The 26349-nt window shown below is 48.9% G+C and overlaps 1 protein-coding gene across 1 annotated transcript; it reads left to right on the plus strand.

Moving 5' to 3' along the window:
• Window positions 1-5651: 5651 nt before the first annotated feature.
• On the plus strand, window positions 5652-26006 carry slc13a2 (solute carrier family 13 member 2). Its single transcript, XM_033045855.1, has 12 exons — window positions 5652-5769; window positions 8409-8537; window positions 11367-11503; window positions 12452-12726; window positions 15335-15521; window positions 18037-18159; window positions 18698-18913; window positions 19978-20099; window positions 22387-22508; window positions 22586-22747; window positions 24883-25020; window positions 25402-26006. The coding sequence occupies exons 1-12, from the start codon at window positions 5668-5670 to the stop codon at window positions 25528-25530; spliced, it is 1842 nt and encodes a 613-aa protein (XP_032901746.1). The 5' UTR covers window positions 5652-5667; the 3' UTR covers window positions 25531-26006.
• Window positions 26007-26349: the final 343 nt, after the last annotated feature.

Below are 26349 nucleotides of genomic sequence, written 5' to 3' on the forward strand. Positions count from 1 at the left end.
CCAGTTTGAAGAAGAGATCCGACCCGAAACGTTGCTGCCTGACACGTGGAGTTACTCTAGCACTTCGTATTTTGCTCACGAATCCCGCATCTGCTGTTCATTGTGTTTACTTCTGGTTCTTGGTTCCTCTACCCTGGGAAAAAGAGAGTAAAATCTCAATATTTTTTACATGGTTTAGTGAGGTAATTTAAAAAGCATCTACTTGGACGTATGAATTTTGGCCACAAATGTGTGCTCTTTGATCTGTTTATGTGTGGCCACATTTGTACCATCTACAGTATTTTACTGGCAATGTATTCTGATCATCACCACGTCACCTCTATATTTTTCCCCAGTGCAGTAACTGACACACCAGAGACTTTAAATAAGAATCTGATTTCAACATATTATCATGTTTTCTATTCAATTAAAATCTACAATTTTGGATATTAAATTAGAACATGTGGGTCAGGATAAATATGTGAGGGTAGGACCGGACTCTGGACCTACTATCTATCTTCCGTCCCATCCCCACACACATCAGCTCTGAAACCTATTCATTTACTGTTGTGTAACTATGAAATGAAATTTCAATATCGTACCTTATCTTAAATTGCAGGAAAAATGCCACATTTTTCAACTGAGACCTGACAGAAACCAGCACTTATCTGCATTAAAATGTGATTGCTGTTCATAATTCTAAAACACTCCTAGTGTGGCACAAGGGTGCAGTGAGTAGGCCACTGTGTCTCAGTGCCCAAGACCCAGGTGCGATCCTGATCTCTGAGTGGAGTTTGCACCTTCTCCCTGTGACTGTGTGGGTTTCTCCTGGGTGCTTCAGTTTCCTCCCACACTTCACAGGCTCAGTGGGTTAATTGGCCCCTGTAAATCCTTCTAGGTGAATGGTAGAAACTAGGGGGGACTTGATGGGATTGGTGTAGGATAAGTGCAAATGGTGATGGTCAGCATGGAGTCAGTGGGCCGAAGGGCCCGTTTCTGTATTGTACCTGTCCATGACTCTATAACTTTACCAGAACCAAAACATGAATCCAGCTGACTTGGTTGATGTTAAATATAGTTTCACGGTTTCACTTGGTTTATGGAAAATTTGCATTTTTCTTTCCATTGATGAAGTGTTATACTTTCAACAATATGTAAACTAAGGGAATGGGAGAGACACAGGAAAGAGATGGAGAGCTTAATAACGTGATGTCAGGATAACAATCTCTCCCTCAGTGTCAGCAAAATGAAGGAACTGGTCATTGACCTCAGGAAGTGGGTGTGGTACATGTCCCAACCAGCATCAACTGTGCCACATTGGAGATGGGCAAGAACTTCAAGTTCCCAGATGTATATATCACCAACAATTTATCATAGTCCAAACACATTGATGCTACGGCCAAGAAAGCAGACCAATACCTCGACTTCCTCAGAAGACTAAGGATATTAAATATGTGTCCAATAACTCTTAATTTCTACAGATGCACCATAGAAAGCATCCTATTGGGATGCATCAAAACTTAGTTTGGCAACCGCTCTGTCCAAGTCGGCAAGAAATTGCAGAGAATTGTTCATGCGGCCCAGACCATCACACAGAACAACCTCCCCTCCACTAAACTTTGTACCGCCTCGTAAAAGCAGCCAACATAATCAGGGACTTCTCACTCCCCGATCATTCTCTCCCCTTCTCTCTCCTGTCAGGCAAAAAATGCAAAAGCTTGAAAAAATCTTACTACCTGCTGCAGGAACAGTTTTCCCCCGAGTGCAGCAGCATCTATGGAGCGAAGGAAATAGGCAACGTTTTGGCCTGAAACGTTGCCTATTTCCTTCGCTCCACAGATGCTGCTGCACCCGCTAAGTTTCTCCAGCATTTTTGTGTACCTTCGATTTTCCAGCATCTGCAGTTCCTTCTTAAACACAGTTTTTCCCCGTTGTTATCGGACACTTGGGTGAACAGACCTCCCATATGCTAAGCATAGATTCATCCAATCATCCAATCTACCTTGTTGCAGTCTGTGCATTTTTTAATCAGCACGTTCTCTGCAGCTGTAACACGATATTGAGCACTCTGTTTGTTTTCTTGTTTGCACAGACTGATATACTCCTGTACAGTGTGATCTACCTAGGTAGCACACTAAGCAATAGTAACAATAGTTTTCACTGTATACCAGTACATCTGACAGTAATAACTTTATCTCAGGAAAGGAAAGGCAGGAGGTAAAACAAACCATCCATGGTCTGCTCAGTCAACATGTGATTCTTGGTTTTGCTTCCACTGATGCCTCTGGGTGTAGGTTGCAGGAGCAGCGGGTGTGTGAGCAGGGGGTGCAATGCTAGACCGATGATGGACTCTGTTTCCTTTCTCCTCAGGATTGGGGGTGATGTACCTCCACGCCCATGCTCCGGGCTCTGAGCTGCTGTTGTGGTGGAGCAGGCAGAGGCTGATGAAGTGGCTGGATGTGCCGTTTGCCAAGTGAGTGGTTCATAGAACATTGAACAGGCCCTACAGCCCTCAATGTCCATGCCGAACATGACGCCAAGATAAACTAATCCCCTCTGCCTGCAAGGGTTTCATACCCCTCCATTCCCTGCAGGAGGAGGCTGTGGACGCCCAGCAGGACTAAAAACCAGACCTGCCAAAGGGTGGATGAGCTCCTAGCGAGCCAACGGCCATCCTACACTTCAGTAGAAGTTTTGATCACTGTCGTACATCGCATTGTAAGGCAGTGTGTCCGTTGATGTTTTCAACGGTGATGATGATGATATGATTCCCTGCATATCCATGTGCCTATCTACTGTAAAAGTCTCTTAAACACCACTACCAAACCTGCCTCCACCACCACTCTTGGCAGTTCATTCCAGACCCTCACCACTCTTTGTAAACAAAATTGCCCTGCACATCTACTTTAAACTTCACACTCTCACCTTAATGCTACGCCCTCTGGCAAAAAAAGGTTTTGAATGTCTACTCTATCTATTCTTCTCATAATTTTACATACTTCTATCAGGTCTCCCCTCAGCCTCCTGCCTTTATGGTGAGAGAGACAACGTTTAAAGTAGACTGGACTCGCTTTCCCAATGCGATATTCAACCAAACTGCGTATGCGCGGCTGCCACGTTCAAAGTTGTGCCGTTGACAGCAGAAATTAAGTTAAAGTTAATAAATTGAAGAGAGGACCCATGAAGGCACTTGTAAAATAGAAGGAAACGTAACCGTGGAGTCGTTGGGTCATCGTTGTGAGGCCAGGTAAGTACACGCGGAAAAGAAACATGGCGATTTAAAAAAAAAGAAATTCGGGACCCCATTGTGACGTAATTGTGACGTTGAACGCGGCTCACGAGCAGGGTAGGTGGAAAAGTGGTTTGAAAAGTTTTTGTAGTTTAAAATGTCAATAACCTGCAATCTGAACAAAACTTGCTACAGCACATCACAGGACAATGGTGAGTAAGGTGGGCCAAAAATTGTAGCACTATCGTGTACCGTTTTGGCGTAGTTTCTAGAATTCACGACATGCACGCACACATACAAACAAACAAGATGAGAGTTTTAGTAATATATATATGTGTGTGTGTGTGGGACATTATTTTACACAGTGTGGGTGCCTGGAACTCGCTGCCAGGGGGTGGTGGTGGAGTTAGATATGATAGTGGTGTTTCGGAGGCTTTTAGATAGGCATGTGGATATGCAGGGAATGGAGGGGAATGGATTACGTGCAAACAGGGTGATTAGTTTAACTTGGCATTGTGTTTGGCATGGATAAAGTGGGCTGAAGAGCCTGTTCCTGTGCTGTACTGTTCCTAGCATCAATGCGACCTGACCCACTGAGTTATTTAACCCTTTGTGTTTTGCTGAAGGCGTTTCACTGCATTGTTCTACTGCATGTTCTATGAAGGGCTGGTGTTGGTGGAATGGCAGATCATTGAGAGGTCAGAAAACTTATAGGTGATTGGAAGTTTGGGGTCCAGCAGAGGCTGTTGAGGGAGGAAGGGAGGGTGAACTTTCAGATGTAACATTTTGAGTGTTTCTGGACTGGGAGCCTGTGCGGATCTGCGATCTCGGAGCGAGCCCAGCCACTGGCAATAGAGTTTGCTGAGCTCACCTTTATAAAGGGTTGCAAGATAGGAGCCTGACAAGGGAACACAGGTCTAATTTCATGGAAAATCTGCTGATGAGCACTATTGGGCGATAAGTGTTACTGACAGGAAGTCTCTTCTCACTGTTAGCCTTGGATCCACATCACCTCATAAAAGTTAACAACTTACTTAATATAAATTACACCTCAATAAAAATAGTGATCAGCACATTTCAGTGCCTTAAAAATGGGAACGCAGATTGGAGAATTAGAGTCATACAACATGGAAACGGGCCCTTCAGCCCAACTTGCATTTCCCAACCATGATGCCCCCTCTAAATGAATCCCATTTGCCCGCATTTCGCCCATATCACCTTTAACCTTTCCTATCCATGTACATGTCCAAATGTTTTCTAAATGTTGTTAATGTACCTGCCTCGACTACTTCCTTGTTCCATATTCCCACCACCCTCTGAGTGAAAGAGTTGCCACTCAGGTTCTTATTAACCTCAGTTAGTCTTTGGGTTCCCTTCCCTTTACATCAATACCCTCCAGTTCTTGAATCTTAGGGAAAGGACTCTGTGCGGTCACAATAACTGCAAACCATCTTCTATTTTAGCTGCCGTTTTGGCCCATTTGTTACAGATTCACAACAAGGCACACCCGCCGACACCAGTTTACACCAGAAGCCTCAGTGAAACGTTCAATCAAATATCTGTGGAATTTGAGTAAAATTCCCATTCCCTCATCGCTCCATTCCCAGGTTTCCAAACATTATTCCAATTAGCTTTTGAATGTAGGGAGACAAATTTGAATTTTCAGCAAAACACAAAGTGCTGGAGGAACTCAGCGGGCAGCACCTGTGGAGGGAATGGACAGGCGAAACGTAGCCTGTCCACTCCTTCCACAGATGCTGCCTGGTCCGCTGAATTTCCTCAGCACTTTGTTCCTGAGTTCTCGTAAGAGATTCTTGTTTTGCAAACAGTCCCATTTTGCCCCCCTCGGCCTCTCCACACTGTATTGCCTCTGTATTAGATTGAACATGGAGCTCTTTGTGTGGGAAGGAACTGCAGATGCTGGTTTACACCGAAGATAGATACAAAATGCCGAGGTAACTCAGCGCGACAGGCAGCATCTCTGGAGCGAAGAAGGGTCTCCTCTCGACCCTCAGCGTCACCCATTCCTTTTATCCAGCCAAAGCTCTTTGTGTTTGTTAGCAGGTGGGCTGTAGGTATCTCGCTGCTCCAGCATTTTTTATCTTTCTTTGGTAAAAACAGCATTTGCAGTTCCTTTTTCGTCCATTTTTGTAGCAAGCTTGCTTGATGTCAGTCCAAATCAAAACATGGCCTGATGTTTCCCAGCCCCGAGGAGCCAGGTCATTTATTGCTGCTGCCGTCGCGTATAAATGTATCGATTAGGATCGGTCAAAGACCACTCGGCCCCTCAAGCCTGCTTGGGGCCAACTCTCAGTGAGCGGCCCCTCCCACCGGGTTCAACAAATCCTGTCGTCAATAAGAGAGTTAATATTTAATTGATAAGAGATGTGATATACCAAGCCGCGGGCACAGTCCTGCCCCAGAACTCGGCGCTACGCTGTATGCCAGTGGCTGGCAGCATGGGGCCCGCCTGGAGGACCGTGTGGGCTTTCAGGAATGAGATGGTTATTTTCCTGGTTCCACTGCTCCTGCTCCCGCTCCCTCTGGTCATTCCCACCAAGGTAAGGCGCCAGACAGGGCGCGGGGGAGATTGGGGGAGACTCCATCTCCCGGAGTGACCCATTGTAGGGAAGGTGCAGTGCCGGGGCGGAGGTCGCTGCTCCGCTCCTGGAACCTCGCACAGAGACCAGGCAACGCTCAACAACTGTATTTGCTTCTTAGTAGGGTGGCTGCAACGTTTCTAGGTCGGCTCTGTAGAATAGGAGGGAACCGCACTCAAGAGAGGGGCTTCACTCTCAGTCTGACCCTGGAAATGTGTACTGGTCAGTGTAGAGGGAGCTTCACTCACTCTGTGTCTGACCCAAAGAGTGTGTGATGGGACAGTGTAGAGGGAGCTGCACTCGTGTCTAACCCGGGTAATTCAGGGACAGTTTCTTCCCAGCTGTTATCAGGCAACTGAACCATCCTACCACAACTAGAGAGCAGTCCTGAGCTACTATCTACCTCATTGGTGACACTGGGACTATCTTTGATCGGACGTTACTTGCTTTGCCTTGCACTAAACGTTATTTATTCCCTTATCGTGTTGTTGGAATAATTTACACGAGACGCAAGTGACTACCAGTACACTGTGAATGTTTCGATTGTGTAATCATGTATTGTCTTTCCGCTGAAAGGTTATTTAGCATGCAACAAAAGCTTTTCACTGTACCTCGGTAAACGTGACAATAAACTAAACTAAGATAAGGTGGACAAATGGACCCATTTGTGGGATGTGGAGGTAACTGGAGGTGGTGTGAAGGGGGTGGGTGTAGGCACCTGGGTGGTTCAGGAGAGAAAAAGGAGCACAGGGATTGTGGTGACGTGAAATTGGAAAATTACAATGCTCATGCACTTGGGTTCCTGCACAGTACCTACCTCCTATTCCTCTTGTAGACCACCTGGGGCCGGTAGGAGGCGCTGTTCCTATGATGTGCCGTTGGCTGAGGACAGGTGTGGGAATGGAAAGGGTGGTTGAACTGGCTCACAGCCGGGAGAACTAGGTTGCCCGTGTGGACAGAGCATGGGTGCTCGATAAAGTAGTCTCCTGGTCTACGCTGGCTCTCACCGATCTATAGGCGGCCACATCAGGGTGTCTGAATGCAGGAGGCGAGGTTGAAGGGGGGTGAACATGAACATCTGCCTTACACAGGAGGGCTGTTTGGTCCTTGGATGCTGGTGTGGGAGGAGGTGTTGGGACAGGGGTTGCACCTGCTGGAGGTGTTGGGACAGTGGAGAGGGAGGTTCACTCTGTGTCTGACTGGTGCTGTCCTGACCCAGGTCTTGTACAAACCAGGGTTGGGACAGTTTCTGTTCCCTGAGTTCCGTTAACGGTGTTTGGGCATTGTTACTGAAGAAGGAGCTGATTCCAAATATTTATCAATCAGACAAAGTGCTCAATAGCAGTAAGCCATGACCTCGCTCTACGCTGTAATAAGGCTCCACTCATGGGTAACATATTAATCTTCCCAGTACTGAGTAACTATGAGGGGGCAGTGTCTGATTGTGCAGGTTCCGGACTCTCTGTCAGGGTGTGAGCAATGCACCGTGTCCAGTGTGCCCTGACCCTGTTCCTCACTCACCCCAATCATGACCTCTCCCCATCTGCACTGTCTGTCACACACATTCGGGGCAGGGGCAATGCTGCAGAGTTTTTAGTTTCGTTTAGTTTAGAGATACAACGTGGAAACTCTGGAACTCCCTGCCACAGAGGGTAGTCGAGGCCAGTTCATTGGCTATATTTAAGAGGGAATTAGATGTGGCCCTTGTGGCTAAGGGGATCAGAGGGTATGGAGAGAAGGCAGGTACGGGATACTGAGTTGGATGATCAGCCATGATCATATTGAATGGCGGTGCAGGCTCGAAGGGCCGAATGGCCTACTCCTGCACCTAATTTCTATGTTTCTATGTTTCTATGAAACAGGCCCTTTCGGCACACCAAGTCCGCGCCGCCCAGCGATTCCCGCACATAGTGTTAATGTGTTCATCCTATACCCACTCGAGACAATCTTTACATTTACCAAGCCAATTAACCTACAAACCTGGGATGAGGCATTTCTGTCCTGTGGAATCCCAGTACTAAGTGGGATGCTTAATGGAGGGATGAGAATGTGGAGATGAAATTGGATGCCGCAGAGAGGCAGAAACAAGAGGCTGGTGGGTTGAGGGGATATCCTTCAGTGTTAAGGTCCTGTTGGGGACTTTGCTGCCTAAAGAGTGATGGGGAAAAGCAGGATTCAGCAGGAATCTTTGAAAAGGAGGTGGCTAAATTTAAGAGCGGCAGCTTGGCGCAGCAGATAGAGCTGCTGTCACACAGCACCAGAGACCCGGGTTCGATCCTGACCTCGGCTGCTGTTTGTGTGGAGTTTGCACTTTCTCGCTGTGAACACTTGGGTTTACTCTCCAGGTACTCCGGTTTCCTCTCATGTCTCAAAGACGTCGTGGTTTGTAAGTTAATCTGCCTCTGTAAATTGCCCCTCGAGTGTGAATGGGTGATCGGTGGTTGGTGTGGCCTGTTTCCATGCTGAATCTCTAAACTAGGCTGAACTCAAGTACACACGTTTAGGGGCGAAGCTGAGGAGAGCATAGCCCCTGGGAGTGTGTCTTTGCACTGTGTCTACGTGCAGCCATTGTCACTGATATGTATCCTCAATCCATTTAGGAAGCTGGCTGTGGATTCACGATCCTGGTCATGGCCGCCTACTGGTGCACGGAAGCCTTGCCTCTCGCCGTCACCGCCTTGATCCCCGTGATCTTCTTCCCAATGTTTGGAATCATGGAATCATCGGAGGTAGGTCCTCGAGGTGTGCGTCTCGTCTTCGCCCTTCTCCACCACCCAGTGAAGTGAAAGGCAGGCAGGGAATGCCAACCACAGGCACCAACTCTTGCCGACACACAGGGGTGGAAATCGCTATCAAAACATGGGGGGGGGGACACAACTTCTTGGTGGCCGCATGCGCACACACACACGCAAGGCTTTTGAGACTTCGGCCGTGGGCCCTGTGGACGGTAACATCGGGAGCTGACCTGGTTGGTGACCGACACCGAACTCCAGCAACAGCAGCTTCGTCCGCCCCGAATCGTGGAGCTTGAATCGGCCCATTCAGGGGGCGAGCTTTCATCGCCTGGCGTGGCTTAAAGCGGGCGGGATCTTCCATTGCCCGGGGGGGCTTCAACATCGGGAGCCTCGACGCAGTAATTTGACAAAGGGGCGATGGAAGATCCCGCGGCCAATTTTAAGCCGCGCTGCGCTGGGTGATGAAAGGCCCCGCGAACTGGCCGATTCAAGCTCCTCTATAATCTTTGCTCCGCTCTATGATTTTTGCTCGACCAGGACATCTCCTTCCTCCAATCACCGTGCGCTATCCTCAGTCCCACCTCCCTACTTCCACCTCTGACCGACACATCCCTCCTCCAATCATCCCCATCCCCCCCCCCCCCCCCCCCCCCCCCCCCCACTGCCTGCTGACGGACACCAAGCGTAGGTTGGGCGATCGTTTCGCCGAACACCTCCGCTCAGTCCGCAAAAACCTACCTGAACTCCCGGTGGCTCAGCACTTCAACTCCCCCTCCCATTCCCAATCCGACCTGTCTGTCCTGGGTCTCCTCCATTGCCAGAGTGAGCAACAGCGGAAATTGGAGGAACAGCACCTCATATTCCGTCTGGGGACCTTGCGTCCTTATGGTATTAACATTGAATTCTCCCAATTTTGCTAGCCCCTGCTGTCTCCTCCCCTTCCTTAACCCTCTAGCTGTCTCCTCCCACCCTCCCATCCGCCCGCCCTCGGGCTCCTCCCCTTTTCCTTCTTTCTCCCACCCCCCATCAGTCTGAAGAAGGGTTTCGGCCCGAAACGTCGCCTATTTCCTTCACTCCATAGATGCTGCTGCACCCGCTGAGTTTCCCCAGCAATTTTGTGTACCGACCGACATCTCGTATTCGGCGCCCTCGATCATCAGTCTCGCGGAAAGCGGAGATTTTTAATAGATTTTGTTTTCACCGAATTTCAAAATCCCAATTACAAAACATGGGGGGAATTGTCCCCCACCTCTCAAAACATGGAGGGCACGCGCCCCCTTGTCCCCCCCAGGATTTCCACCCATACCAACACAGGCCGCTGAGTAACACAGGCCGCAGGCCGGCTGGCAGCAGCGCCCGAAGATGCCTTGTGACCTTCATGGCATGTTGTTGGAAGCTATCAGGCCTTAGCAGGAGATACAGAAGAGTGATCGCTCATACCACCACACTGAGGAAAAGTTTCTGTTATGAAACTATTGATGTTCCTTACGCAAGCTCGGATACAGTCCTGATTCTCCAACCTACCTCTTTTAGACATTAGACTTTTTCTCTGGAACTGTTGTGCAACAATGCTGAGAACTCTATTCTGCATTCTGGTATCTTTCTCTTTGCTCTACCTGTTGTATTTGTGTTTGGCCTGATCATACACACGTATAGTATTATTGGATTTGACCGGATACCACGCAAACAAAAGCTTTTCACTGTACCTCGGTACACATGACGATAATAAACCTAACCTGAAACTTCAGGCCATTCGGTTTCTCGGCCTGGGTCAGCTGTCCTTGTGAGGCATTGGCTTCGCTTCTGTTCTCTACCTCTTCCTCCAAGATTGAGGACGTGCCAATCCTGATCTGTCGGGCACACCTTCCTGCTCTGCATTTCACAAGTCGTACATTCTCACTCTCGTTCTCATTCTCTAACCGCTCCCGTTTCCTCTTTGCCCAGATATCCTTCTTGCCCTCCTCTTACACTTTATCGCCATGGTCACCCCGTCATAGACATCACCCCCCCCCCCCCCCCCCCCCCACACTCCACCGGCAGCTGAACAAGCTGACTTTCTCTCCCTCCCCAGTTCTTATGAAGGTTCCTCAACTGAAATGTTGACTCTGTCTCTCTTCCTCACAGATGTGGTCTGATCAGTGGAGTATTTTCAGCATTCTTTGTTTTGGTTTTCAGACAACAGACTGTGTACTCCACACATCACTGCTCTACATAGCTGTGGTGCTCTGCAGATGTCTGCTTGCTGTTCCAGCTGTGCATGCAGTGTCTGGAGCGTACTTGGGGCAGTCAGCTTGGAGTAGACAGAGTCCGTGATGTGCGGGCAGAGTTTTAGATGTTGTGCAGCCGTCTCTTTTCTGCTTCAGTTGAGCCATACAGCTGTCATTCTGGTGCAGATGTGCTTACAGTATCTGTGACATCTGCTTTTGCTCAAGATGTGCACTCCATATCTGGAATATTCTACAGCTGTGGGCATTCTGTTGCAGATGTGTACAAAGTATCCATGATGTTTGCAACTGTGTTTATGCTATTCCAGATATTCACAGTATCTGTCATGTTCTGCAGCTGTATATATTCTGTTCCAGTTGTGCGCACAATATGCAATGTTGTCGGATGTGCACTCTCTGTTCCAGATGTACACACAGTATGCAATGCTCTACAGATGTGTGTTTTTGTTCCAGATGTGGACACAGTATGCGATGCTCTCAGTGCGCACTTTCTGTTCCAGGTGTGCATGCAGTATATGTGGTTCTACAGATGCGTGCTTGTGTTGCAGGTGTGCACACATTGTGTGTGATGTTCTACAGATGTGTGCTTGTGTTCCAGGTGTGCATGCAGTACCTGAAGGACACCAACATGCTTCTGGTTGGGGGTTTGATCGTGGCCATCGCGGTGGAACACTGGAACCTGCACAAACGCATCGCGCTGAGGGTGCTGCTGATTGTTGGAGTCAGGCCCGCGCTGTAAGACGCCATTAACCATTAGCTTACTGTCAGGAGATGGGCACTCGTTGGCTGCACTTGTTTTCCTCACGTGAACTCCCAATTGGAATTATTGGTGACCTGTCTCGTATTTGTGGCTCCAAATTCTGGTCGTGGAAAAAGCTTAGAGAAGCTCTCAGATCTCCAAAGACTTAGGTTAATTGCCTTCGGTAAAGATTGTAAATTGTCCCTAGTGTGTAGGATAGTGCTAGTGCAGGGGAACGCTAGTTGGCACAGTCTAGGTAGGCCGAATGGCCTGTTTCCGTGCTGTATCTCCAAACTAAACTTAACTAAACAAAAACTCTTTAGTTACGTCTAAAAGTATGAGAGACATAGAGAGGGTAGACTGTCAGGACCTTTATCCCAGGGTGGAAATGTCAAAGACTGGAGGGCATGGATTCAATATGTGAGGGTTAAAGTTTAAACAAGATGTGGGGGGGGGGGGGGGGGGGGGGGGGGGAGTTGTAGTGCATAAAGAATGGTGGGTGCCTGGAATGTGCTGCCAGGGGTGGCGGTGGTGGGGGCTGTTTCGACAATGACATTTAAGAGGTTTTATAGAAAGACACATGGATATGGAGGAATATGGATCAAGTTCAGGCAGAGGAGATTAGTTTAAGTTGGCATCATGCTTGGCGCAGACATTATGGGCCAAAGGGCCTCTTCCTGTGCCGTTCTACTCTATGATCTAGGAACATTCAGGGAGAGGTTTGCAGCAGCAGGCATGGTTGGTATAACTTTATTGAACAGCATGGAACAAAGGGGCCGAGTGGGCAACTTCTGCTGCTATTTGACACGGCCGTCCCTTCATTCCTACCAGGAATTAAAATGGGGTGTGAGCAAGAGGTCAGAGGCCGATGGGTGTTGGGTTGGGAACATGGTGATGAGCTGACCATGAGCCGACCTGTGTTGTGGTGGCTTCTTCTGTCCCAGGTTGATGATGGGCTTCATGGGCGTCACGGCGTTCCTCTCCATGTGGATCAGTAACACGGCCACCACCGCCATGATGGTGCCCATCGCCCAGGCCGTGCTGGACCAGCTCAACATGGCGGAAGCACAGAACATGGAGTTGGACCTGATCTACGAGAACCAGATAGTGGTCCTGGAAGACAAGGGGTTGGCGAAGACTGGCGATTCCGTCACTGCAGACCCTGAGAATCCCAAACCAGCAAATGTCCCGGAAGACAGCAAGACTACCAATGAGATATGTAAGAATGAACTGCAAATGCTGGTTTACACCGAAGATAGACACAAAATACTGGAGTAACTCAGTGGGACAGGCAGCATCTCTGGGGAGAAGGAATGGGTGACGTGTTGGATCGAGACTTTTCCTCAGTCTGAAGAAGGGTCTCGATCCGAAACATCACACATTCCTTCTCCCCAGAGATGCTGCCTGTCTTGTTGAGTTACTCCAGCATTTTGTGTCTATCTTCAGTGAGATATGTGAAATTTATTTGTTTCCCAACCACTTTAGTCTAAAATCGTAAATATGTAATGCCGTACTAACCCATATATATCCTTACACCAGGGCATTTTGGCCCATCGAGTCAATGCTAGCTCATTCCCAAACAGTTATCCCTTGAAATCCCTTCAAGCCACCTTGCAGTCAACTCCTCCCAGATTCCACTATCTACCTACACACAGGCTCGGACTGTATTCTGTGGAGCGCTGGAAGCTGAGGCGTGACCTTATAGAGGTGTATCAAATCATGAAGGAGATTGGCAGGGTGAATGCACAGTCTTTTTTCCCAGGATAAGGGAATCGAGAACTAAAGAGCATTGGGTTAAGGTGAGAGGGCCAAGATTTAATACAAACCTGAGGGACAACTTCTTCAAGCAAAGATTGAAAGGTTTATTAGGACTAACAGATGAGGAATCTTGGTCGATATGAGTGAGACGGGCCGAAGGGCCTTGTTTCTGTGCGGTATGACTCTGATTTTAAGTCCTAGGCTTCTCATCAGATCGTAAATTGTAGGAGCAGAATTAGGCCATTCAGCCCATCAAGTCTCCGCCGCCATTCAATTGTGGTTGATCTTCCTTTTCCTCTGAACCACATTCTCCTGCCTTCTCCCCATAACCCTTGGCATCTGTACTAATCAATAATCTATCAATCTCCACCTTAATAATATCCAGAGACTTGGCCTCCACAACCTTCTGTTTATGGTTTATGAATTTAAAATGCTTCCGAAAACCCCCAGGGGTGCTGAAAGTTGTGAAGGTATGTTAAACCTGTGCTGCACCCTGTTCAGACATACCCAGAGCTCCATACAATACTTTATTGTCACTTGTTCCTAGCTAGGTGTAGTGAAAGTACACAAAAGAGTCTCCACAAAGGCGCCAACAAAGTTATAGGTTGAAAAGATCAAAGATGGGGTGGTATCAGAACTAACAATCCAGACAAAGCACAACCCTGTGCCTAAAGCCCTGTTTTTTGAATGCCAATATATACATTATTCATAAAAATAGAGTCAGAGTCAGACAGCATGGAAACAGGCCCTTCAGCCCAACTCGTCTATGCTGACCAAGATGCCCCATCTAAGGGGGGGGGGGGGGCTGGACCATCCCCCCCCCCACCCACACACCTACATGTGATAGGTGTGGCGCGCCATCCGCTCACAGAATGCGTCCTGGCCCCTATGCAGAACAAGGTTGCCGACCGCTGTACTGGAAGATGTAAATACAGAATGTTTAAGTCATGTTTTCACAGGAAATAATGCCCTTGCCAGTACTTAGAATGAGCGCAAGCTCATTTATGGTACAGTTACATACAAAGTAAGTAGCTTCTGTGGTTTTAACATGAATTTGCAATGACAGGAGTTTCCTAAACCGTGGCCCTTCCCCATGCAGGTTTATATAACAATCACTTTATTACCTAAAATATTCAGAACAATGTTAGATCAAAACACACGAGACGCAAGTTTAATTTATTATTGTCACTTGGACCGAGGTAGAGTGAAAAGCTTTTGTTTGCATGCTATCCAGTCAAAGTAAAGACTATACACGAATACAATCAAGCTGCCCACAGTGCACAGATAAAGGGTACAGCATTTAGTGGAAGATAAAGTCCAATTAAAGATAGTTCTAAGGTCTCCACGAAGGTAGATGGGAGGTCAGGACTGCACTCTAGCTGGTGATAGGAGGGTTGAGTTACCTGATAACAACTGGGAAGAAACTTGGCTGAATCTGGAGGTATATGTTTTCACACTCCTGTCCCTCTTGCCTGATGGGAGAGTCCAGAAGAGGGAGTGACCGGGGTGAGACTGGCCCTTGATTATGCTGGTGGCCTTGCTGAGGTAGCCTGAGGTTTAGATGTTGGATGATGTTTTGAATCGGGACTCTGATTAAAACACAATTGTGCCTGCTCGGGATGCTGTTGGAAGGGCTCTGGAGAGAGCTAGTGGACACCCGTGAGCTTCCTCCCCTGGGACTCCTGGGCACAGACCCTTGGGAAAAGGGCAGCCAGTCAGCTCGGGGAGTCAGAGTCATACAATGTGGAAACAGACCCTTCGACCTAACTTGCCCACACCGACCAACATGCCCCATCTAAACTAGTGCCATCTTCCTGCGTTTGGCTCATATCCCTCTAAACCTGTCCTAGCCATTGACCCGTCTAAATGTTTCTTGAACATTGCGACAGTATCTGCAATGAATCCTACCTGGAACTGTGAATGGTCACCTAGGTTGGGCCCAGGGACAGACCGAGCAGGAGGTCCTGGAGCGACCCACCCGCACATCTCTCTCCCCACCCCGTGTTGTCCCTGACATTGTCATTCCAACTTGATTCTGCTTTGATATGAGACCCTTTGCGTCTATTCAGCCAACGGACATTTGCAGTTATCCGAAGGCACGACAGATGCGGAAGAGGAGATGAAGCTGCGATCACAGAAGCACCTGGAGCTGTCGAAGGGAATGAGTCTGAGTGTCTGCTACGCTGCCAGTATCGGGGGGACGGCCACGCTGACCGGTACCACCCCCAACCTGATTATGAAGGGCCAGTTGGATGAGTGAGTACCTGCCCTGACATTTCCCCACCCCCCCCAAAGATCCTCCTCACTCACCCCCATCCGACCACACTACTCCCTGCACAGCACACAATGCTTTTGTTTGGTTTAGTTTAGAGATTTACAGAGGCCATTCGGCCCACTGAGTCCACGCCGACCAGCGATCCCCGCACACTTACACTATCCCACACACTCTAAGGACAATTTACAATTTTAAAGAAGCCCATTAACCTACAAACCTGCTCGTCTTTGGAGCGTGGGAGGAAATGGAGTACCCGGAGAAAATCCACACAGGTCACAGGGAGAACGTACAAAGTCCACACAGACAGCACCCGTAGTCAGGATCGAACCTGGGTCTTTGGCTCTGTAAGGTAGCAATTCTACCGCTGCACCACCGTGCCGCCCCATGCTGGAGGAACTCAGCAGGTCAGGCAGTATCTGAGAAGGGAATGGACAGGCCACGTTTTGGATTAGGACCCTTCTTCACACTGATTGAATGAGAGGTGGGGTTGGGAAAGCTGGGAAGGAGAGGTGCGGGTGAGACAAAAACTTGTAAGTGATAGGTGGACACAGGTGAGGGGGTGGGGTGATTGGTGGATGGGTGCAGCAAGTGAAAAAGGCTGGAGGTAAAAAGGAGACAAAAATGGTGTCAGATAAGGAGAGAAAAGGAGTGAAATGTAGCGCCGAAGAGGTGTTTATGGGTTGAAGAGAATGGGGGGGACAGGGAAAATGGTGGGGGGGACAAGAGGAAACTCCAGGCAACATGTGGTAAATTCCACCCTATGAACATTTAACACTTCACATTAAGACAATAGGTGCAGGAGTAGGCTGTTCAGCCCTTCGATTCGGCACCTCCATTCAATGTGAGCATGGCTGATCATCCACAATCAGTACACCATTCCTGCATTCTCCCCATATCCCCTGACTCCGCTATCTTTAAGAGCCCTATCTAGCTCTCTCTTTAAAGTATCCAGAGAACCGGCTTTCACTGCCCTCTGAGGCAGAGAATTCCACAGACTCACAACGCTCTGTGTGAAAAAGTGTTTCCTCATCTCTGTTCTAAATGGCCTACCCCTTATTCTTAAACTGTGGCCCCTGGTTCTGGACTCCATCAACATCGGGAACATGTTTCTTGTCTCCAGCATGTCCAAACCCATAATAATCTAATGATGAGGATGAGGCGTTCCACACCAGGACATCTGAAATGTCCTCATTATTCAGGGAATGGGGGTTCCCCTCCTCCACCATAGATGAGGCTCGCACCAGGGTCTCTTCCATACCCCGCAACACTGCTCTCTCTCCCCATCCCCCCCACTCGCTACAAGGGCAGAGTCCCCCTAGTCCTCACCTTTCACCCCACCAGCCGTCACATACAAAAAGTAATCCTCCGTCAGTTTCGCCACCTCCAACGTGACCCCACCACTCGCCACATCTTCCCATCTCCCCCCATATCTGCCTTCCGCAAAGACCGCTCCCTCCATAACTCCCTTGTCAATTCTTCCCTTCCCTCTCGTACCACCCCCTCCCCGGGCACTTTCCCTTGCAACCGCAAGAGATGCAACACTTGTCCCTTTACCTCCCCCCTCGACTCCTTTCAAGGACCCAAGCAGTCGTTCCAGGTGCGACAGAGGTTTACCTGCATCTCCTCCAACCTCATCTATTGCATCCGCTGCTCTAGATGTCAGCAGATCTATATCGGTGAGACCAAGCGGAGGTTGGGCGATCGTTTCGCCGAACACCTCCGCTCGGTCCGCAATAACCAAGCTGACCTCCCGGTGGCTCAGCACTTCAACTCCCCCTCCCATTCCCAATCCGACCTCTCTGTCCTGGGTCTCCTCCACGGCCACAGCGAGCAGCACCGGAAATTGGAGGAACAGCACCTCATAATCCGTTTGGGGAGTCTGCAACCTGGGGGCATGAAGATCGAATTCTCCCAATTTTGTTAGTCCTTGCTATCTCCTCCCCTTCCTCAGTCCCCCTGCTGTCTCCTCCCATCCCCCAGCCTTCGGGCTCCTCCTCCTTTTTCCTTTCTTGTCCCCGCCCCCCCCACCCCTGATCAGTCTGAAGAAGGGTTTCGGCCCGAAACGTTGCCTATTTCCTTCGCTCCATAGATGCTGCTGCACCCGCTGAGTTTCTCCAGCTTTTTTGTGTACCCTTAATAATCTAATTTGTTTCAATAAGAAACCCTCTCATCCTTCTAAATTCCAGCGTATACAAGCCCAGCCGCTCCATTCTCTCAGCATATGACAGTTCCACCATCCCGGGAATTAACCTTGAGAACCTATGCTGCACTCCCTCAATAGCAAGAATATCCTTCCTCAAATTTGGAGACCAAAAATGCACACAATACTCCAGGTGTGGTCTCGCTAGGGCCCTGTACAACTGCAGAAGGACCTCTTTGCTCCTATACTCAATTCTTGGCAAATCAGAAGACACTTCAGGTTACATCAAATTATTGGGGTATTGGGATCACTAAAGTCCACACAAGTGAGTAAAACTGACGTATTTTTGGTTTTAGTCTCTTCCCAAACAACGGAGACATTATCAACTTTGCCACCTGGTTTGGATTTTCCTTCCCCTGCATGTTTATCATGTTGGTCATCACGTGGATTTGGTTGCAGATCTTATTCCTGGGAATCAAGTAAGTACCACTGTTCTCTTTGATAAAATATCTTTCACTTTCACCAGGCTCTGGGTTTGTGCAATTTGAGAGCCTTTCCCTCAGCAGTCGATGGGACTAATCCATGTGAGGGGCTAATGGCCTCCTCCTGCCCCTGCCTCTGATGTCCCTTCAACGTGAGGGAGTCTCCTACAGTCGGGAGGGCAGGGAACTGGTGAGGATCTGTTTAGGGACCTGTGTGGGATGTCTCACGGTTGGTGAACAAGGCAGTGTAGGAGGCAAGGGCCATGGAGTAGGGTGGGAAGTCCTGCCATGGTTGTTCTGGGCAATGGAATACTGATTGATTATCTTGAAAGCCCCTTGGCACTGAGGGAGGAGGGATTTCTTCCGAGGGGAAGTGCAGTGAGTCTGTGCAGAGGATCCTGAGGGGCAGAGACAGGGTGGGATCAGGTGGGAAGAGGACCCGCAGAACCAGTGTGTAGCTGTGGGGGGGGGGGGGGGGGGGCAGTGTTTGTACATCTCAGGCACTAATGCTGGCAATGGCCCTGTCCCCTCGCAGCTTCAAGCAAAACTTTGGCTGCATGGTGGCCAAGTCACAGAAGGACATCGCCGCCTACCAAGTGGTCAAGAATGAGATGAACAAGCTGGGCAGGATGACGTTTGCCGAGATCGAGGTGCTGGTCCTCTTCATCCTGCTGGTCCTGCTATGGTTCACTCGGGCCCCCGGCTTCATCGACGGCTGGGCCACTGTCCTCTTCAACAAGGGCAACAAGGAGTGAGTCTGCCTCCCCCCCTCCCCGCGCCCTCTCCCCCTTCATCTCCTCGCCCCTCTACTCACCCCTCCGTTCCAACTCCCACATACCCTCTTCCCCTCCCCTCTTCCTCTCTCCGTTCCCTCCCCCTCCCCTGGCTCTGTCCCTCTCCCCCTCCATCTCCTCTCCCTTCTTCCTGTCCCCTGGCTCTGCCTTCTCCCCCTCCATTGCCCTCTGTGCCCCATGGCCCCTCCACTGAATGCCCCTCTCCCCTACCGCCTCAGTTTCCTCTCCCCCTCCCCGCTAGCTGCGTCCCTCTCCCCTCCGTGCCTCACAGCCCATCCCCTGGCTGTGTCCCTCCGTCCCCTCCAAAACCATTCAGTCCACAATGCCCATAGCGACCACGATACCAGTCTACTAGCAGCATTCGCTTTAGGGAAAGGGTGTTGCCCTTCTAATCAGTAGAGGGAGTAGACACAGATACATACCTTTTATACACACACAGATATACATACGCACACATATAAACACATGCATACACACAGATACATACACACATATACTTACATATAAACACACATAGACACACACACAGATAAACAAACATATTAACACACAGAAACATACACATGTACACCTGCACACAGATAAACGTGCACAGGTATGTATATATATATACATACACACACACAAAATGGGGACCTCAAAAACAAATTAGAAAACTGACATAAGCTGGAAATCTAAAGTAAAAAACAAAAAATGCTGGAAATACTCAGCAGGTCAGGCAGCATCCATGTGTACACGCCCTTTGGCCCATAATGTCGGTGCCAAACATGATGCCATGTTAAACTAGTCGCCTCTGCCTGCATATGGTCCACATCCCTCCATATCCATTGGCCAGTGGAAAAGCCTCTTAAACATCAGTATCGTATCTGCCTCCACCTCCACCCCTGGCAGCGAGTTCGAGGCACCCACCATCCTCTGTGTAAAATAACTACTTGCTTAGCACATCTTCATTAGACTTGGCTGCTCTCACCATGAAGTCATGCCCCCTGGTCTTTAACCTCCGTGCTTTGCCTGTCTCCAGCTACGTGACCGATGCCACGGTGGTGATCTTCATCTCCATCATCATGTTCGTGTTGCCGTCGGACAAGCCCCGGCTGCCGTGTTGGAACGGGGGTGGCCCGGCCCCGGAGCAGCCCGAAGCAGGTACACGCCGTGGCTCACCCGACCACACAACTTCCGCACGTACACCACCGTGGTTTTCATGTCAGTAACTGCCCAGGGTCATTCGATAGGGTAACCCTACTCCACAATACTGGTCTGAAGGGTCCAGACCCGAACACTCGTCTAGTGGTGGGAGATGGTGTGTGCAATTGGATGGGGTTGGGTGGGAGGAGCGGGGGGAAAGGAGGTGAGATGGGTGGGTATTACTTGAAAATTGGAGAATCCAATGTTGGAATTAATGATACTTTATTGTCACATATTAATCAACCTCCAACACACTCACCTGTATCATGTTCATAAGTCCATAAAAGTTCATGTGATAGGAGCAGAATTAAGCCATTCCGCCCATCGAGTCTACTCTACCATTCAATTGAGGCTGATCCATCTTTCCCTCTCAACCCCATTCTCCTGCCTTCTCCCCATACCCCTTGACACCCTCACTAATCACGAATCTGCCAATCTCCGCCTTAAAAATACCCAATAACTTGGCCTCCACAGCCGTCCTCGGCAAATTAATTCCAGATTCGCCACCTTCTGGTTAAATAAATTCCTCCTCCATCCCCTTTGTAAAGATGATTGTGTTGATGTAACCATCTATCACTTTCCAGGCTTTGTCCCACCCCCACCTCTCTTTTCCAACGTTCTCTCCCCCGCTACAATCTGTCTGGAGAAGGATCCCGATCCGAAACGTCGCCTGTCCATTCCCTCCCCAGATGCTGCCTGTCCTGCTGAGTTCCTCCAGCACTTTGTGCTTTGCTCAGGATTCCAACACCTGCAGTTTCTTGTGCCGCCACAGTAGCCATGCTGATGAGGGACAATTTTGTCTTCCCTGGCCTGGTTACAAAGGTACAGAACGGGGATTTCCAGGCTTAATGCTTGCTTTGATGGTTTCCTATCAGTGGCTAATAGAAAAATTGGTTAATATTTAAACATTGGTTAATAGAAAAATATTGCACAACAGAAGCAATTGCTTGTCAGTTTCCAAACCTACCCTCTTCAGTGGCCTCCCATGGTGAAACCGGCAGCCTGTAATCTCAGAGGCAATGGTGTCATAAGATCATGTGATAGGAGTAGAATTAGGCCATTTAGCCCATCAAGTCTACTCTGCCATTCTATCATGGCTGATCTGTCTCTTCCTCCTAACTCAATTTTCCTGCCTTCTCCCCATAACCCCTTACACCCATACTAATCAAGAACCTATCAATCTCCACCTTTTTATCCATTGACTTGGCCTCCACAGCATCTGTGGCAATGAATTCCACAGAGGCACCACCCTCTGACTAAAGAAATTCCTTCTCATCTCTTTTCCAAAGGCACATCCTTTTATTCTGAGGCTATGGCCTATGGTCCTAGACTCTCCCACTAGTGGAAACATCCTCGCCACATCCACTCTATCCAAGCCTTTCAGTATTACTATGGGAATACTATGTCCTATTACTGTGGGGAAGCTGATTTCTGAATGCATCATTTTATCCATGGCTAGTTCTCATTTGAAATTAATTGGATCTCACTCCTATGCATGGGGTGTCCATAAGACAGACATCTGTAACCCATGGAAGGTCTGTAGTGCAGGAAATTGATTGACAACTCCAGTCACTGGGTTCGCTACATTACAGACCCTCCCTGGGTTACAGACGCATGACATGGACATATCGTGCATAAGTTCATAAGATCATGTCACAGGAGCGGAATTAGGCTATTTGGCCCATTGAGTCTACTCCACCATTCAATCATGGCTGATCTATCTTACCCTCTCATCCTCATTCTCCTGCCCTTTCCCCATAACCCTCGACATCTGCACTAATCAAGAATCGGTCAATCTCCACAATAGAAATACCCAATGACGGACTCCACAGCTGTCTGTGGCAATGAATTCCACAGATTTACCACCATATAAGCAAACTATAAATATTCCATGAATATTCTTTATTTAAATTCCATAAATATTCTTAAATTCAAACAAGAACGAGTCATGGCTAAAAAGGTCTGTTCACATATAAGATTGAGTTGAAGGCTTCCTGATCTCAGTGCAGCCAATGATATTGTATAGAAAGGTACTGCAGATGCTGGTTTATACTGAAGATAGACACAAAGTGCTGGACTAACTCAACGGGACAGGCTGTTGGGACCCTTCTTCCGACTTCAGGCATCTGAAGAAGAGTCCCGTCCCGAAAAGTCACCCATCCTTTTCCTCCAGAGATGTTGCTTGACCCGTCGAGTTACTCCAGCACTTTGTGTCTATCTTCAGCCAATTATGTTGTTCTTCTAGACAGGAGGCCCAGGTATGGACCAGCTCCGCCACTGCTCACCTGGAAGGTAGTTCAGCAGAAGATGGCGTGGAACGTGGTCATCCTGTTGGGAGGAGGCTTCGCTCTGGCAAAAGGAAGTGAGGTAACGTAACTGGTTCCTCGAGAAGATTCCCCCTCCCGCCTGGCTCCAACCTCAAAGGTTATCTTTGTCCCTTCCAGCGATCTGGTCTTTCCAACTGGCTTGGAGCCCAACTCACTCCCCTGGAGGCCATTCCACCGTGGGCTATCATCATCCTGCTGTGCCTGCTGATCGCCACCTTCACCGAGTGCGCCAGCAACGTCGCCACCACCTCGCTCTTCCTCCCGATCCTGGCTGCCATGGTGAGTCCGCTCGTTGCAGTGGTTGCCCGCATTGACCGCATAGTCACGCAGCATGCAAGCAAGTCCTTCGGCCCATCGGGTCCGTGCCACTCATCAACCAATCGATCATCATGCGCTTCGATCAGGAAGGTCTCCCCTCATCTCGATGCAGATCAACAGCTGATCTATAGACCGATCTCCCTGACTTTGTCCAATGGGTAAACCTGCAGCCAGAGGCCTGGACCCTTGACCCAGTGGCATGACTTCAATTCCCCGTGGCTCCTGCAGAATTTGAACAATTAAATAAGCCTAAAAGTCAGCCACACTAAAAGAAGCCATGAAGTTACCAGTTGTTATAAACTCCTTCTGGGAAAGAAGATTGCCAGAATTAGCAAGCAAAGATTATTCACAGAGTCAGAGAGTCAATCCATATGGAAACAGACCCTTTGGGCCAACTCGTCCATGCCGACCAAGATGCCCTATCTAAGCTGGCCCTATTTGTCCACATTTAGCACATGTCCCTCTACACTGTCCATATACCTGTACAAGTTGTTACCTGTCCAAATGTTGTTCGTGTTCCCACCTCTACCACTTCATCTGGTAGCTTGTTCCACACACTAAACACCCTCTGTATGGAAAAAGTCACCCCTATATTTGTTTCCCCTTCACCTTAAAGATATGCCCTGTGGTATTAGACCCCACTATCCTGGGATAAAGACTACTATCTACCTGATACATGCCAAGGTATAGGTGACTCCAAAAGCATCATCACAGTTGGGCTCTTCAATGCTTCTTTAGGGATGGATAATAAATACTGGTATTGCCCGTGACACCCACATCCCCTGGTCAAATAGACACAAGATAAGAATTAATAGACAGAGCACAGAGTGAGGGTGAAAGTAAACGGAGGGTTCCTGCTATAAGGGTAACTAGATGCCCAAGGAAATGATTGCCACCCATCCATCATTGGTGTTAGATCTGACCAGTCTGTCGTGTGAGCCCAGTCTGGTACCAAGGTTTGCCAGCTTTGGATACTCCTGGAATCTTCATGACCTGGTTAAAACCCGGACAATCGTCAAAGAGGGACCATGTCGAAACAAGTCCAGTCGGGAATAATCCCATTAAGGATCAGAATTGTCAGATTGGTCCCCAGTATTTAGTGGGAAGGTTGGGGACCAATGGCAGAGGTGCCAAAGGAGAGGTGGTAATTTTGTTTAGAGTTTAATTTAGAGATACAGAGTGGAAACAGGCCCTTCAGTCCACTGTGTCATCGCCAACCAAGAATCACCCATGCACTGGTTCTATCCTACACGCTAGGAATAGTTTGCAGAAGCCAATCAACCTATAAACGTGAACGTTTTTGTAATGTGGGAGGAAACTGGAGCATCCGGAGAAAACACATGCGATCACAGGACATAAAACTCCGTAGTCAGTAGATAGCACCCGTAGTCAGGATAGAATCCGGGTCTCTGGCGCTGGAAGGCAGCAACAATAAAGCTATGCCACTGTAGGCATGTGGGGGCGGGGTGCCAGAGGTTGATGGCCACTGGCATGGCTCGGGGTCCTGGTTGGGGGGGGGGGGGGAAGAGATGTGTAGGAAGGAACTGCAGATGCTGGTATGTACTCGTTAAGTACAAAGTACTGGAGTAACTCAGCGGGTCAGACTCAGCATCTGAGGAAAAAAAGAATGGCTGATATTTTGGGTCAGGATCCTTCGTCAGACTCATGGAAGAAATTGCGTGGTGCAACATCCAGCGAGAGATCAGTGAAGTTGATATCCCATAGTGGATTGGGAGCAGTTGTTGGACTTGCTGAGCCCAGGAAATGCCTGGATAGACTGATTGTGGAGAGGTTGTTTCCACTAGTGGAAGAGTCTAGGACCAGAGGCCAAAGCCTCAGAATAAAAGGACGTACCTTTAAAAAGGAGATGAGAAGGAATGTCTTTAGTCAGAGGGTGGTGCACCTATGGAATTCATTGCCACAGACACTGTGGAGGCCATCAATGGATATTTTTAAGGTGGAGATTGATAGGTTCTTGATTAGGTGTCAGGGGTTATAGGGAGAAGACAGGAGAATGGGGTTCAGAAGGAAAGATATGATGGGCCGAATGGCTTAATTCTGCTCCTCTAACTTATGTTGTGTGTTTGTGTCCACAGGCAGTGCGCATTAACCTCAACCCACTCTATGTCATGTTGCCCTGCACCCTCTGTGCCTCCTTCGCATTCATGCTGCCAGTGGCAACCCCTCCAAACTCCATCGTCTTCTCCTACGGCTATCTGAAGGTGTCTGACATGGTAGGTACTCACCAACCATGGTGTAGATCCCAGCTGGGTTCTGGAGGGCTGGGGTGTGCTGAGCATTCTTACAGAGCTGGGAATAGTGAACTGGGTCCCAGCCCCTCCACCCAGAACCCCTCTTCACTCATTGCTCAACATTGGTGCCTTTTCCCACTCACCCAAAGTTGCCCATGTAGGTGGGAGATGCCCTCTCAATGCTGATGTCTTTCTGGTCAAGGTTCTCTGAGCAATACTTTCACCCAAAGGGTGGGGGTTCTGTCCAGTTCAAACCTGATCAGGACAAAGATAGCCTATGTTCTATCATTTCCGGTGTAAGGATCTGGGAGTGGGATGGGATGCTGTAGAGAGAGCTTCACTCTGTGTCTGACTGTCTTTCAGGTGAAAGCGGGATTCATGGTCAACCTGATTGGAGTGTTGGTAATCTCTCTGGCGATCAACACCTGGGGCATGGTGATGTTTGACCTGAACACCATCCCAGCTTGGGCGAACAGCACGGCCAACCCATGAAATGATGATAGGGAGACCCGCTGGATCGACCCACTGCCAGAGGACCAGTGCAGACTGCGACTTAACCAATCACCTCATGAAACAGTTTAAACTGAGCCGTCCACTTCCTTCACTCGTCGCAAATTTTTATAGCACGAGAGTAAAATCAAACTGGACAGTACGATCCTTGCACAAAGACCAAATGACTAACAACAGATGCTGGCCGGGGTCACTGGGAACTCTGAAAATTTCTTCTGACGTTGCGATCTTTGTCCTCTATCGACCGGAGCAGGAGATTGCAGGTCCTGACCTCCCACGGTACATCGCTGGGCCCAGACCCACATCACTGTCCTCAGCACCACTGCCACGGCTTCAACCAAAACCTCAAAGCACTTGTTAATCCAAATCCTCTACTAGCATTCAAAATGTGTAAGAAGGAACTGCAGATGCTGGGTTACACCGAAGATAGACACAAAATGCTGGAGTAACTCCGCAGGACAGGCAGAATCTCCGGAGAGAAGGAATGCGTGACGTTTCGGGTCGAGACCCTTCTTCTTCAGACCCGAAACATCACCCATTCCTTCTCTCCAGAGATGCTGCCTGTCCTGCTGAGTTACTACAGCATTTTGTGTCTATCTTTACTAGCATTGTTACCTGTGCATGCCTCAACCTGGGTGTGTCAGCAGGTATGTTTTGCGTGTGTGTAAGCACGTGGCATGTGTAAGCATGTGTGTTTTGTTGTTTGTGTTTTGTATGAGTGTGTAACAGGGACTTCTTCCCGTCTGCAGTGCACTGCATTCAGTGCTCACGATGTGCTCTCCTCTGCACTGGATCTTCAGA

This window comes from Amblyraja radiata, chromosome 28, assembly GCF_010909765.2.
Source record: "Amblyraja radiata isolate CabotCenter1 chromosome 28, sAmbRad1.1.pri, whole genome shotgun sequence".
NCBI classification, from domain to species: domain Eukaryota; kingdom Metazoa; phylum Chordata; class Chondrichthyes; order Rajiformes; family Rajidae; genus Amblyraja; species Amblyraja radiata.